This window comes from Amblyraja radiata, chromosome 32 (assembly GCF_010909765.2).
Source record: "Amblyraja radiata isolate CabotCenter1 chromosome 32, sAmbRad1.1.pri, whole genome shotgun sequence".
Lineage (NCBI taxonomy): Eukaryota > Metazoa > Chordata > Chondrichthyes > Rajiformes > Rajidae > Amblyraja > Amblyraja radiata.
The window spans coordinates 28787129-28799782 of NC_045987.1; the positions used below are offsets into that span (position 1 = coordinate 28787129).

The 12654-nt window shown below is 44.5% G+C and overlaps 1 protein-coding gene across 2 annotated transcripts in view; it reads left to right on the forward strand.

Annotated features, from left to right (window-relative positions):
• stxbp1 (syntaxin binding protein 1) overlaps positions 1–8969 on the forward strand; it is a 108403-nt gene extending 99434 nt beyond the window's left edge. The window contains exons 19-21 of one of the 2 annotated variants that reach the window (XM_033049373.1): positions 4927–5081; positions 5630–5755; positions 7697–8969. In XM_033049373.1, the coding sequence (XP_032905264.1) occupies positions 4927–5081; positions 5630–5739 (265 nt within the window). In that variant the 3' untranslated portion in view covers positions 5740–5755; positions 7697–8969. The remainder of the gene's footprint in view (positions 1–4926; positions 5082–5629; positions 5756–7696) is intronic. The other variant, XM_033049374.1, reaches the window with a different exon arrangement.
• The last annotated feature ends 3685 nt before the right edge of the window (positions 8970–12654 follow it).

Consider the following 12654-nt stretch of genomic DNA (forward strand, 5'->3'; position numbering starts at 1 on the left):
GCCTTAACAGTGCTCACTGAAAATCACTCTGAGAGAACCCAAAGTGTTTCAAAGATTCACAGCACCCACAGTATTTTTATATTCCTGCAACACAATGGTTACATGTGGATTTTACACCTTTGAAACAAATTACTATTCATCAACGTTTAACCTGTTTGCACGTTCTTGCTGTGACAATGCGGGTTTACTCTGGGTGCTTGCCTGTTCCATGTGGAAGTGACATTTGTTGCCTCCCCTAAAATAAGTTCCCTTCACTATGTTGCCATCTTTTCCCACCGTGCTTTCTCAGTACGTAAGCTCTTGGGCCCCCTCACACCATTCACACAATCTCCTCAAGTACATACACATCGAGGAATTCATTCACACCCTTAACTCTTTGCATAGACCAGAATGCTGGGAGACGTTGTTCATGCAAACACATACATTGAAACATCCCCACAGCCACTCAAGACTCTTAGCAGCTTCCAATAAAAATTGTGAGACATCCTTGTCCCTTCCTTGGTTGCTAACAGAGTGAACTACATACCATAGCAAAGTGACTTGGTATTCCACAATTAAAACACACAAATCTCTTCCTTCAATGTTCCCTTATTTCTCCACACTGCTGCTAACACCTGAGCCTCCTTTACCTCTGCTAACATCCCAAAATACCTGTGTCTATTTGTTCCCCTTAAAGACAAGCATTTAATTTAAAATCTCTTTTTCTGAGGCTGTCAAAGGTTCCAAAGGCAGTCTGAAGAAGGGTCTCCACCCACAACGTCACCTATTCCTTTTCTCCAGAGATGCTGCCTGACCCGCTGAGTTACTCCAGTGTTTTGTGTCTATCAAAGGTTCCTCATAGTCTGTCAATCACCCTGTTGTTCTGGCTACTGTCCCAGTTGGAGCTGCTCGGACTTGGTGTCCTTGTCATAGGGTCAGGTTAGTCCATTGTCCTCATTCTACCAATATCTACCGGCTTCATCGTTCCCCAGTCAGTGTCACCTTTGTCTATTGGCGGGTCGGTAGGCAGCAGAGCCACCAACATCGTTTCTTATGTTCCAGAGATGCTGCCTGACCCGCTGAGTTACTCCAGTATTTAGTGTCTATGTTCCTGGTTCTGTGCACACTCTACCGCTGCTGACGTTTCCCATTGTTGTTGGTTCTTCACCACATCTGAGAGTATAATTATTCCTTTCTCATATTCACCTTTGTTTTCTTTACCCCTGGCACCAAACTATTTTGCTCTGTGAGAGCTGCTTCCGAATCTTACCTTTAATGATAAACAAAAAAAAAATGTTTTAATTATGATCCACTATACTTTGTACTATAGATTCCTGTGCCCCCATTTGATGTTAGCACTTTTCCTATCAGTAACTATCACCAGTACATCGACTGCCCCACTGATATCACGTATTATTTTAAACCAGCTTCAACTTTCTCCCCAACACAAGTTGCCCTTTTTATTACACAAATAAATGAATTCATTGATTAACAATAATAACATTTACAAAAAAAAAGGTAAGATTGCACCCACCACCAAATACAACGTGACCAAAAATCTTCATACTAAATATTAAATGACCATATTACAATCCTAGTCCAGGACGCTTTCAACCCCTGCAGTGCCCAGCGGTCCCGGAACCCCTCCATGGTGCCAGTGGTCATTATCGAGGGACACCCTGGCGCGGACGTAACGTAGGAAAAGAGGCAGGCAGCCGGCTCGGGCAGAGACCTCGTCCACCTGGCGCCGTGACCCAGGAATGGCCAGCCTGGCCAGCCCAGGAGCAATCCAACCAGGACATCCTCTGTTCTACCCACTCCCCTATGCACTGGGTGCCCAAAGATGAGGATAGAGGGACTGAAGTGTGGCCAGAAAGCGATGAGCAGCCTCTCGTGTCTCACCTCACTGGACCAGTACCTGTCGATTTGCACATCTCATCATGACTGTACTTGGCGTCTTATGTATTTCATCGCATTAGTACATATCGTCTTACGTCACCCTGTTTGTACATAACGTCCTAACTCTTAACTGATCTGATCCAGAAAAGTCACCACATTTACTCCTTCCCCACTTTATACTTTTGGTACCACAACTTACGGTTCCCGACAACAAGATGGGATCTACTCCTAACACACTCAGCCGATTAGGAAGCACATTGTTGACGATCGCCCTGAGTGGTATCCTCCCGACTACGCCAATAGTTGGAGGGAATGTTGTGTTTAACCTGTCCCCTGTATCTGGACAGGTTAAACACAACATCTCTCTCTGTCCCTCCCCCCATCCTAGTTCTCCAACAATGTAGGAAGGAACTGCAGATAGACACAAAATGCTGGAGTAACTCAGCGGCCAGACAGCATCTCTGGATAGAAGGAATGGGTACCGTTTCGGGTGAAGACCCTTCTTCAGACTGAGAAGAGAGGGAAACTAGAGATAGAGAAGGGTAAGGTGTGAAAATGAGACAGTCAAGGCATGAACAGTGCGCATTGAGAAACACTCTGAGAGGACCCAAAGTGTTTCAATGATTCACAGCACTCACAGCATTTTTAGATTCTTATGACACAATGGTTACATGTACATTGTTACACATTTGAAACAATTCATCATTGATTATTGTTGAACCTTCAATTTCCTGTCACATGTGGAATTTACACTTGATAAATCTATTTGTGGACTCCTCTAAGATAGTGTCCCTTCACTATGTTGGCATCTTTTCCCATCTTGCTTTCCCAGTATGTAAGCTCATGGGTTAAGCCAATTACAAACCACTCTGTCAGTATATTCAAGGCCTGACCAGTGCATATTGTTGAGGCTTGTTTCAGGGTACAGGTTCTGTACAAAATTCCCTGTCGTGACTGGGCAGAGAAATGCGAGGTGTTGCATTTTAAAAAGTCTAACATGGGCAGGACCTTCACAATGAATGGGAGAGCTCTGGGGAGTGTTGTAGAGCAGAGGGATCTAGGACTGCAGGTGCATGGTTCCTTGAAGGTGGAGTCGCAGGTGGATATGATGGTCAACAAATCCTTTGACACATTGGCCTTCATCAGTCAGAGTATTGAATATAGACGATGGGAGGTCATGTTGCAGTTGTTTCAGATGTTGGTGAGACTGCATTTAGAGTATTGTGTTCAGTTCTAGGCACCATGTTACAGGAAAGATGTTGTCAAGCTGGAAAGGATACAGAGAGGATTTACGAGGATGTTGCCAGGACTTGAGTGTCTGAGCTATAGGGAGAGGTTGAGTAGGCTGGGACTCTATTCCTTGGAGCCCAGGAGAATGAGGGGTGATCTTACAGAGGTGTATAAAATCATGAGAGGAATAGATTGGGTAGTTGCACAGTCTGATTTAATAGGATTCTGAGGGGTAACATTTTCACACAAAGGGTGTATGGAACGAGGTGACAGAGGAGGTAATCGAGGCAGAGACGATTGCAATGTTTAAGAAACAATCAGACAGGCACATGGATGGACAGGTTTAGAAGCATACAGGCCAAATGCAGGCAAGTACAATACAATTACAATTACACTACAATACAATTCAATTTATTGTCATTTGGACCCCTTGAGGTCCAAACGAAATGTCGTTTCTGCAGCCATACATTACAAACAAATAGACCCAAGACACAACATAATTTACATAAACATCCATCACATTGCTGTGATGGAAGGCCAAAAAAACTTATCTCTCCACTGCAAGTCGGACAAGTGTGGTCACTGCATGTTGGTCATTATGGGCAAGTTGGGCCGAAGGGCGTGTTTCCACGTTGTATGACTCTATGACTCCAGGAAGCTTGTTCTGAAGGTTAGCAGTTGCTGGTGTTTCCTGGATGTGTTTAGGTGGGTGTAGTTGTTTGATGTTTATTGCCAGACCTTTGGTCTTTTTTCAGCAAGTGAAGTATTTAACTTGAAAAATGATAGAAGACCAATTTCTGGCAAGCAATTCAACGCCTGATTCTTCCATTCATTTGTCAATGGAATTCTCTGCCTCAGAGGGCAGTTGAGGCAGGTTCTCTGGATGCTTTCAAGAGAGAGCTAGATAGGGCTCTTAAAAATAGTGGAATCAGAGGATATGGGGAGAAGGCAGGAACGGGGTACTGATTGGGGATGATCAGCCACGATTACATTGAATGGCGGTGCTGGCTCGAAGGGCCGAATGGTCTACTCCTGCACCTATTGTCTATTGTCTATTGTCAATATTCTTGCTGATTCTGTTTCAGGTGGGTGGTTCCACTCTCCACAAGGGAGACTTGTTGGAACTTCCACAGTGGCAGCTGTAACTGTAACCAGCCCTATCATCCATCCCAGCACCAGCATTTGCACCCTTACATATCTTAAGTTGACTTCCCAGAGACCCTCTCCTTGTAGTCATCATAAGGGGAACACTGTAAGTCAAGGAGGAAGACACTGCGGACATCAAGAAAGAGGTGGTGAGAATACAAAGAGGAGAGAGCGTTGGTGAGACCGCATTTAGAGTATTATTTAAGAAAGAACTGCAGATGCTGGAACAATCGAAGGTAGACAAAAAATGCTGGAGAAACTCAGCGGGTGAGGCAGCATCTATGGAGAGAAGGAATAGGCGACGTTTCGGGTTGAGACCCTTCTTCAGACTGATCTGAATTTTGTTCTGTTCTGGGCACCATGTTATAGGAAAGATGTTGTCAAGCTGGAAAGGGCGCAGAAATTTTTTACGAGGATGTTGCCAGGACTCGAGGGTGTGAGCTACAGGGAGAGGTTGAGCAGGCCAGGACTTTATTCCTTGGGGGGCAGGAGGATGAGGGGTGATCTTATAGAGGTGTATAAAATCATGAGAGGAATAGATCGGATAGACGCACAGAGTCGAGAATCGAGAACGGTTGGTGCGTACTCAGTGGGCTGAAGGGCCTGTTTCCGTGCTGTATCTCTAAACTAAACTAAACTAAACTAATGATTGTGCACCGTTTTTTTGAGCAGTGCCCGCTATGGCCATTGGCATAAGAACAAAACCCCCGGAGAGTACAGAACAGGCCCCCGGCTCATCGTCTTTGTGATCGGAGGCACCTCGTTCTCTGAGATGCGCTGTGCTTATGAGGTGACACAAGCCAATGGGAAGTGGGAGGTGCTAATAGGTAAGTATCATGAAGAAGCAACCATCCCTTTATTAACTGTGGTAAGTTAGTTTAAGTCAACTTCTCATTTTTTGCTTCATTTTAATCAAATTAACCACGGCTTTTCATTCTGCTTTGTGTTGTGTTTGAACCTTTGGATGATCAAATAAGCTCTGCCTTAATGCCTTGTACATCCGCTTGTATCTTGCTGTCCATATGTTGTGCTTTCCTCTGGAATGGTCATTCCTGAGCTTATTGTTATTGGTTGGTGTTGGGCCGCGTTTTAGCCTGTTCTTTGAACACCATTCTTTTCTTATGTTTCTAGCAGTGGTTATTCTTTGCCTTTGTACCAGATTATTTGGGTCCTTCCTTGTCTCTGGGTTATCTGCTCTGAAGCCTCGGCTGGTGAGCTGAGGTCTTCTAGCAGAGCACAGTTGCTTCAACTTTACCCGGTGGGGATGTGGCTCCTGCTCGGTGTCAGTTTGCATGTGTTTTACCCACTTGAGTTCCCCTCCCGAGGCTAACGTAGGCATTAATCAGCGTGCTAGCCAGCCTTTGTTCTCTCACAGGTTCCACCCACATTTTAACTCCAACAAAATTCCTCATGGACTTGAGGCACCCGGACTTCAGGGAGTCCACTAGGGTCACCTTTGAGGATCAGGCTCCCAAAGAGGAGTGAACGTTGCCAATGAAAAGTAAAGACTCCAAGAAGAAACTCTTCTCTTTCGAAGGGTTTTCTTTGTTTACTGAAATGTTTCTTTCACAACCGCATTCTTAAAACCACATCTTTTTGACTAATGAACTTGTACCACTGTAAGCAAAAGCTCTTCAATATTAATTTGAGAAATGATGATGCGTTTTGCTATTCTGAGTTTTCCACTCAACCCTTTGAACAGAGTTAACGTTTTTTCAAGCATTTTTCTCACCCACTAAATAGAAACTTTGGTCCCATCTGTTCAGTTCGAATGTAAAAAATTACTCAAAATAAGTTTCACAAACGACATTTTCTGCAGAGAAATGCAACTCAAAGGGTTAATAACACAAGTTCTTTATTTAAAAAGATCTTCCTTATAGTTAAAAGAAACAATCTGCGGCGAAAAGATTTCTAATGAAACGTAGCCCGTTGCAGCTTCTAGAACCTTCAGTTGACCTTCTCTCTGTAAGACAAGCAGATAGTCAAGCTGGGCAAAGATTAAAGTGCAATATCTCCTCGTCTTGTTCTTTGTCAATAATGTGGTGATCAGCAGCCCCTAGATCTCGATAACCTCACTGCCAGTTGTGCAGAGATTGGAAACATAAAATCCGCTAAAGACTGTCCAATCAATCACTTCCAGCTCATTGGGAATTGCGAGCAAATTTGGGCCCCATATCTGAGGAAGGATGTGCTGGCTCTGGAGAGGATCCAGAGGAGGTTTACAAGAATGATTCCAGGAATGAGTGGGTTAGCATATGATGAGCGTTTGACGGCACTGGGCCGCTACTCGCCGGAGTTTAGAAGGTTGAGGGGGACCTCATTGAAACTTACAGAATAATGAAAGGTATAGATAGAGTGGATGTGGAAAGAATGTTTCCACTGTTGGGAGAGTCTAGGACCAGAGGTCACAGCCTCAGAATTAATGGGCGCTCTTTTAGAAAGTAGATGAGGAGGAATTTCTTTAGTTAAAGGGTGGTGAATCTGTAGGATTCATTGCCACAGAGGAATGTGGAGGCCGACAATGGATAACATTAAGACAGAGATTGATAGATTCTTGACGATTAGGGGAGTCTGGGGATATGGGGAGAAAGCGGGAAAATGGGGTTGAGAGGGAAAGATAGATCAGCCGTGAGTGAATGGCGGAGTAGACTCGATGGGCCAAATGGCATAATTCTACTCCTAGAACGTACGAACTTATGAACTCATGAACATTGCCGCTGGCATCTTTGTGGCCATGGATGGTCATTTCAAGTGGAGTAACTCAGCGGGTCAGGCAGCATCTCTGGAGAACATGGATAGGTGACGTATCGGTCCAGGGGAGATGAATACTGGAGGCATGAGAAGGTTCAGAATAAATCAGAGCTGGCACCGATGACCAAGGAAAGGTGGAGCCCACAATGGTTCATTGTTGGCTGTGGAAGAGGTGATAACGAAGAGATATATGGATGTGAACAGTGGAACTGGCAGGACGACTTGAGTGGGGGAGAGGCGGAGAGGGAGGGAATGCTTGAAGTTAGAGAAATCAATATTCATACCAGTGGGTTGTTACACTACCCCAAGCAAAATATGAGGTGCTGTTCCTCCAATTTCACACCTTACTTGCTCTTTGTATCCTTTCATCTCTAGTTTCCCTCTCCCCTGACTCTGTCTAAAGAAGGGTCTCAAGCTGAAACGTCACCTATTCCTTTTCTCCAGAGATGCTGCCTGCCCAGCATTTGGTATCTATCTTCACCAGCATCTGCACTTCCTCTCTACACACATCAATTCTTAGTGTGCAAATATTAAAAAAGACTTGTGGTTGTCAGGGGTTGCTGAAATTCTGTACCACCACGGAGAGAGATGGTGCATTTTAAAATTTGCGTTTAAAATTCACACTATTTCAGTTCATGATAGTAACCTGCATTTCCGCATTTGTAACGTTTGTTGTGTCTCATAACCGCAGGGTCGACACATGTCCTCACTCCCCAGAAGTTACTGAACTCACTAAAGAAAATGAATAAGCCAGACGAGGAGGCCAGCAGCTAAGACGGAAGCTGTACGTACGTGAAGGCTCTCACACACTCTTATACCCAAATGTTATCCTTCCCAGCAAGGAGAATGTTACTGTCTGTGACGTTTTGGTGTTGCATCTTTGTAATTCAACATGTATGCATTGAGCTAAAAAAAATAAGGCTAGTGAACGTAATTGTTTAACAATGGATGCAACGTTTTGAAACAATTAAACAGCATTAAACTGTAATTACTACATCTTATACGGATGCTCTAAGTACTGCTAGGATGTGTCGATGTAGTTATGTTTGTTTATTTAGTGTACATTTTCATTAGTGGAGGAACTAATTGCATGATGTTAATCTATAATAAGCAAACAGTGATTCTTGTGCCAGCAGCGACAGAATGGTGGACTATGAATGGGCTGTTTTTCATTCAGTGTCTGTCACTAAAGAACATGTGCTTGATTATCTAACACGGCCCAATGTCACACTCAGTGTGATTCTTGATTCTCCCATTCCCCCAGTTCTTCCCAATCTGCTTGGGACCAAGATTTATTGAAATCTCAGACTGATCCGAGATTATTGAGAGGTTTCAGATGAAAGGTGACATTTGGATGAAAGCTGATGAACTCATTCCTCCACTAATTGTCAAAGAGAAGTATTGTTCCTCTTTTCCATGTGGTGTCAAAGTCATGCTTGCACAAGGACCAATGTTATTTCAGTATTGTATTTAGCAAGATGCCGTTTTGTTGGTTAGTATCAAGGTGAAGCTAAGTCACTGAGATGTGTAATGTGTGCCCGCCCTCTGGTCCCGTAGAGTCTGGCCACTGGTGACAATGTCAAGTAGCTCCTTTCATTTCTGAGTGTCCGTGCCCTGTGTTTGTGTTGTTGCGTGACGCTGGCTTGTGGTTTATTGAGGAGGTATTACCTCCAGGCATTGCTGCATCTTCCATTTGTTGAAAGGCAAATTACCTTCCAGTCTCTGCTGGTTCATTGACCTGAGCAAAGGCTGCATGGTGCACTGACTGCTTTGTGATGCAAAACGCTTATTTTGCCATTGTATAAGATCTGTGTTAAGTCATATTTATATTGAAGTTATTTATCTGAGAATTTAGTCTGCCTTGAACCCACATTCCTTTACAAATGAATCAGATTCTTCATTCAGTGTGTGCAAGCACAAAGTGTACTGAAACTGAACGGACAAATAAATGGAATCTGATAATATTGCTTGCAGATTTATTTGATGTTGTATCACTCCTGGTTTGCTGAATAACTGAGCTGCCTCACAGAATGAAGGACTTTGTCAGAGGGAGGCCCAGCACAAATTGGAGGAACAGCACCTCATATTTCGCTTGGGCAGCTTACACCCCAGTGATATCAATATTGATTTCTCTAACTTCAACTAATCCTTGCTTTCCCTCTCTCTCCATCCATCCCCCACCTTAGTTCTCCCACTAGTCCTCATGATTAATTTTACTGTTTGTATGCCTCCTTATCACCTTCCCCTCAGCTAACAACGAACCCTTAGTCAGAGGGTGGTGAATCTGTGGAATTCTTTGCCACAGAAGGCTGTCGAGGCAAAGTCAGTGGATATATTTATGGCAGAGATAGATAGATTCTTGATTAGTACGGGTGTCAGAGGTTATGGGGAGAAGGCAGGAGAATGGGGTTAGGAGGGAGAGATAGATCAGCCATGAATGGTGGAGTAGACTTGACGGGCCGAATGGCCTAATTTGACTCCTATCACATGACCATGTGGCCTTATCATCATTGTCTACTTTGATCTGTCATTTTCAAACCTTACATTCTCTTTGTACCCTTCCATATCTCCATTCCCTCTCTCCTGAAGCTCAGTCTGAAGAAAGGTCTCGACCATAAAACGTCACCCATTCCTTCGCTCCAGAGATGCTGCCTGTCCCGCTGAGTTACTCCAGCACTTTGTGTCTATCTTTGAGGAACTTATAGCATTGCATTGTTGCAGCTTTGACAGAGTGGCCTGTCTGCAGTACACAGCCTCACAGCCAGGGTCTCTGAAACCACCTGCATCATGTCACCATGCCACAGGTCTACCAGGGTTCACCATGCTGCAGGAGGTGGTGGTGCACACTTCCTCCCACTGCATGCTGCATGTATTGCATGCCAGTCAAGATGCAACAATGCATCAGCCTCTCATCATTCTCCTTCCAGATAAACATCAGCAGCTTCAAGCTGATACCATCTGCCGGTGTAACGATAACAAAACAACAAGATAAAGGATGGACGTTAAAAATTGATTTGGATGTAAGATACATTTAAAACTGTAGAATAGTAAAATAGTTAAAACACTGTTTCTTGAGGCCAGCCTTTACATTCACATTTAATGTTATAGAGTATTAGCATTTGCTAAAGTGTGAAACTTCACAAACAATTTACAAAATAGAATTAATAAATTAACAAAATAAATTACAAAATCAGTCTAAAGAAAGGTCTTGACCCCAAACGTCACCTATTCCTTCGCTCCATAGATGCTGCCTCACCCACTGAGTTTCTCCAGCATTTTTGTCTACCTTTGATTTTTCCAGCATCTGCAGTTCTTTCTTATACAAAATAGAATTGTTCGCTTTTTCTTGAGCCCATTCGTTGGTCTGGAACAAATCATCGGGGGTGGCACAGTGGTGCAGCGGGTAGAGCTGCTGCCTCACAGCGCCAGAGATGCAGGTTCGATCCTGACTACGTGTGCTGTCTGGGTGGGGTTTGTACGTTCTCCCTGTGACCGCGTGGGTTTCCTCTGGATGCTCTGGTTTCCTCCCACACTCCAAAGATATACAGGCTTTTGTAGGTTAATTGGCCCTCTGTAAATCGCCCCTAATGTGTAGGGAGTGGATGTGAAAGTGGGATTACATAGAACTGGTGTGAACAGATGATTGATGGTCGGCACATACTCGGTGGGCTGAATGTGCCGTTGCCATGCTGTATCTCTGAACTAAACGATGGTATCTACCCCATTTTATTGAAAGAGGCAAGAGAACTGTTTCCAGGAACCTTGCTGAATATCTCTACATCCTCTCTAGTCACAGGTAAGGTTCTGTAGAGTAACCAATGTTCCTTTGTTTAAGTAGCGGTGGAGATAATCCAGGACATTATAGTCTGGTTGCAACGTGAAGGCCTGTGTTTCAGTTGGAGAGCATTTTGAGGATAGCAATCACAACTCCACAAGTTTTAAGATTGTTTGAAGGGAGTTAGTCTGAGCCTTGTGGGAAGGCACTAAGTTGTAAGTCTGGACCTTGTGGGAAGGCACTAAGTTGACAGTGTTATAAGACAGGGGCTCTGGAGGGAACTGCGAGCAGTTGTTATTGGGGAAGGCCACATCTGCCACGTGGGACACTTGATGCAACTCCAGTTGTTCCAGTAAAGAGGGATGAGGATGGCAAAGTAAGGGACGCTTCGCTGAGCAAAGAGTTTGTAAATTGGGTCAAAAAGAAAAAGGAAGTGCATGCAAGGTTTAGATCGATTGGATCGGACAGGGTCTTTTGGGAATATATCGAAATAGGAGAGGCCCGGGTTCGATCCTAACTACTGGTGCTGTCTATATGCAGTCTGTACATTCTCCCTGTGAGTGTGTGAGTTTTCTCCAGGTGCTCCGTTTTCCTCCCACAAAAACGCGCAGGTTTGTAGGTTAATTGACTTCTGTAAATGTCTCCTATTGTGTGGGATGGAACTAGTGTACAGGTGGTGTCATTAAATGCCATTACCCATCCCACAGCCCACAGGCCCAGCTGCAAAGACCTTGCTGTCATCTTTGATAACTATATTCACTAGCTACAATACCACCCACTTTAGGATAATCTGGGAAGCTACTAATTAGTGCCTTGTACATTTTCATTAAAATCATTGAAATAAAGCACAAAAGCAATGGTCTCAGCACTGAACCCTAAGGCACATCACTGATCGCAGGCCTCCAGTCCATAGAACAACCTTCCACCATCACCCTCTGCTTCCATTAAGCCAAATTTCTATCCAGTCGGCTATCTTTCCTTGGATCCCATGCGATCTAACCTTCCAGAGCAGCCTACTATGCAGAACCTTGTCAAATGCCTTGGTGACATCCATATTGTCAACGTATCCAGCCCAAAACTTCATCAACCTTTTTGTTACTTCAAAAAACTCAGATTGGTAAGGCCCGATCTCCCACATACAAAATCCATGCTGACTATCCCTAATCAGCCCTTGGGTATACAAATGCATATATATCATATCACTCAGAATCCTCTCCCATAACTAACCGACCACAGACGTTAGGCTCACTGGTTACTCAGTTATCCTCCTGAAACACCTCCCAATCCTGCAACGTACCAGTAGAGCCGTGGGAACAGCGCTCCCTGCCGACACTCCCCTGAACGCTATTGCCGACCTCCTGTCATTGCTGGGTGTGCAACAGGGAATCAGCCAACCTCCAGCTCCTTCACCCACAGACGTGTCTCAGCACCAGCAACAAGGTCAATTTCTGACTTCTACACCGCTTTTAACACCATCCGGCCTGCACTGCTAGGGAGCAATGATGAAGATGTGGGTGGATGCTCCATGGATCACTAACTACCTGACTGGACGATCACAATATGTCAGGCTACAGAACTGCGTCTCGGACATGGTGGTGAGCAACACAGGGGCCCCACAGGGGACTGTCCTCTCTCCCTTCCTATTCACCATCTACACCTTGGATTTCAGATACAATTCCGACTCCTGCCACTTACAGAAGTTTTCAGATGACTCTGCAATTGTGGGCAAAGATCTCTATGATCTTTGATTGTGGGCTACATCAGTGAGGGGAGGGAAGCTGAATACAGAGGTGTAGTCAATGACTTTGTAGAGTGGTGTGGGCTGAATCACCTGCAGCTCAACACAGGAAAGACAGGAAGGAGTTAGTGGTGGA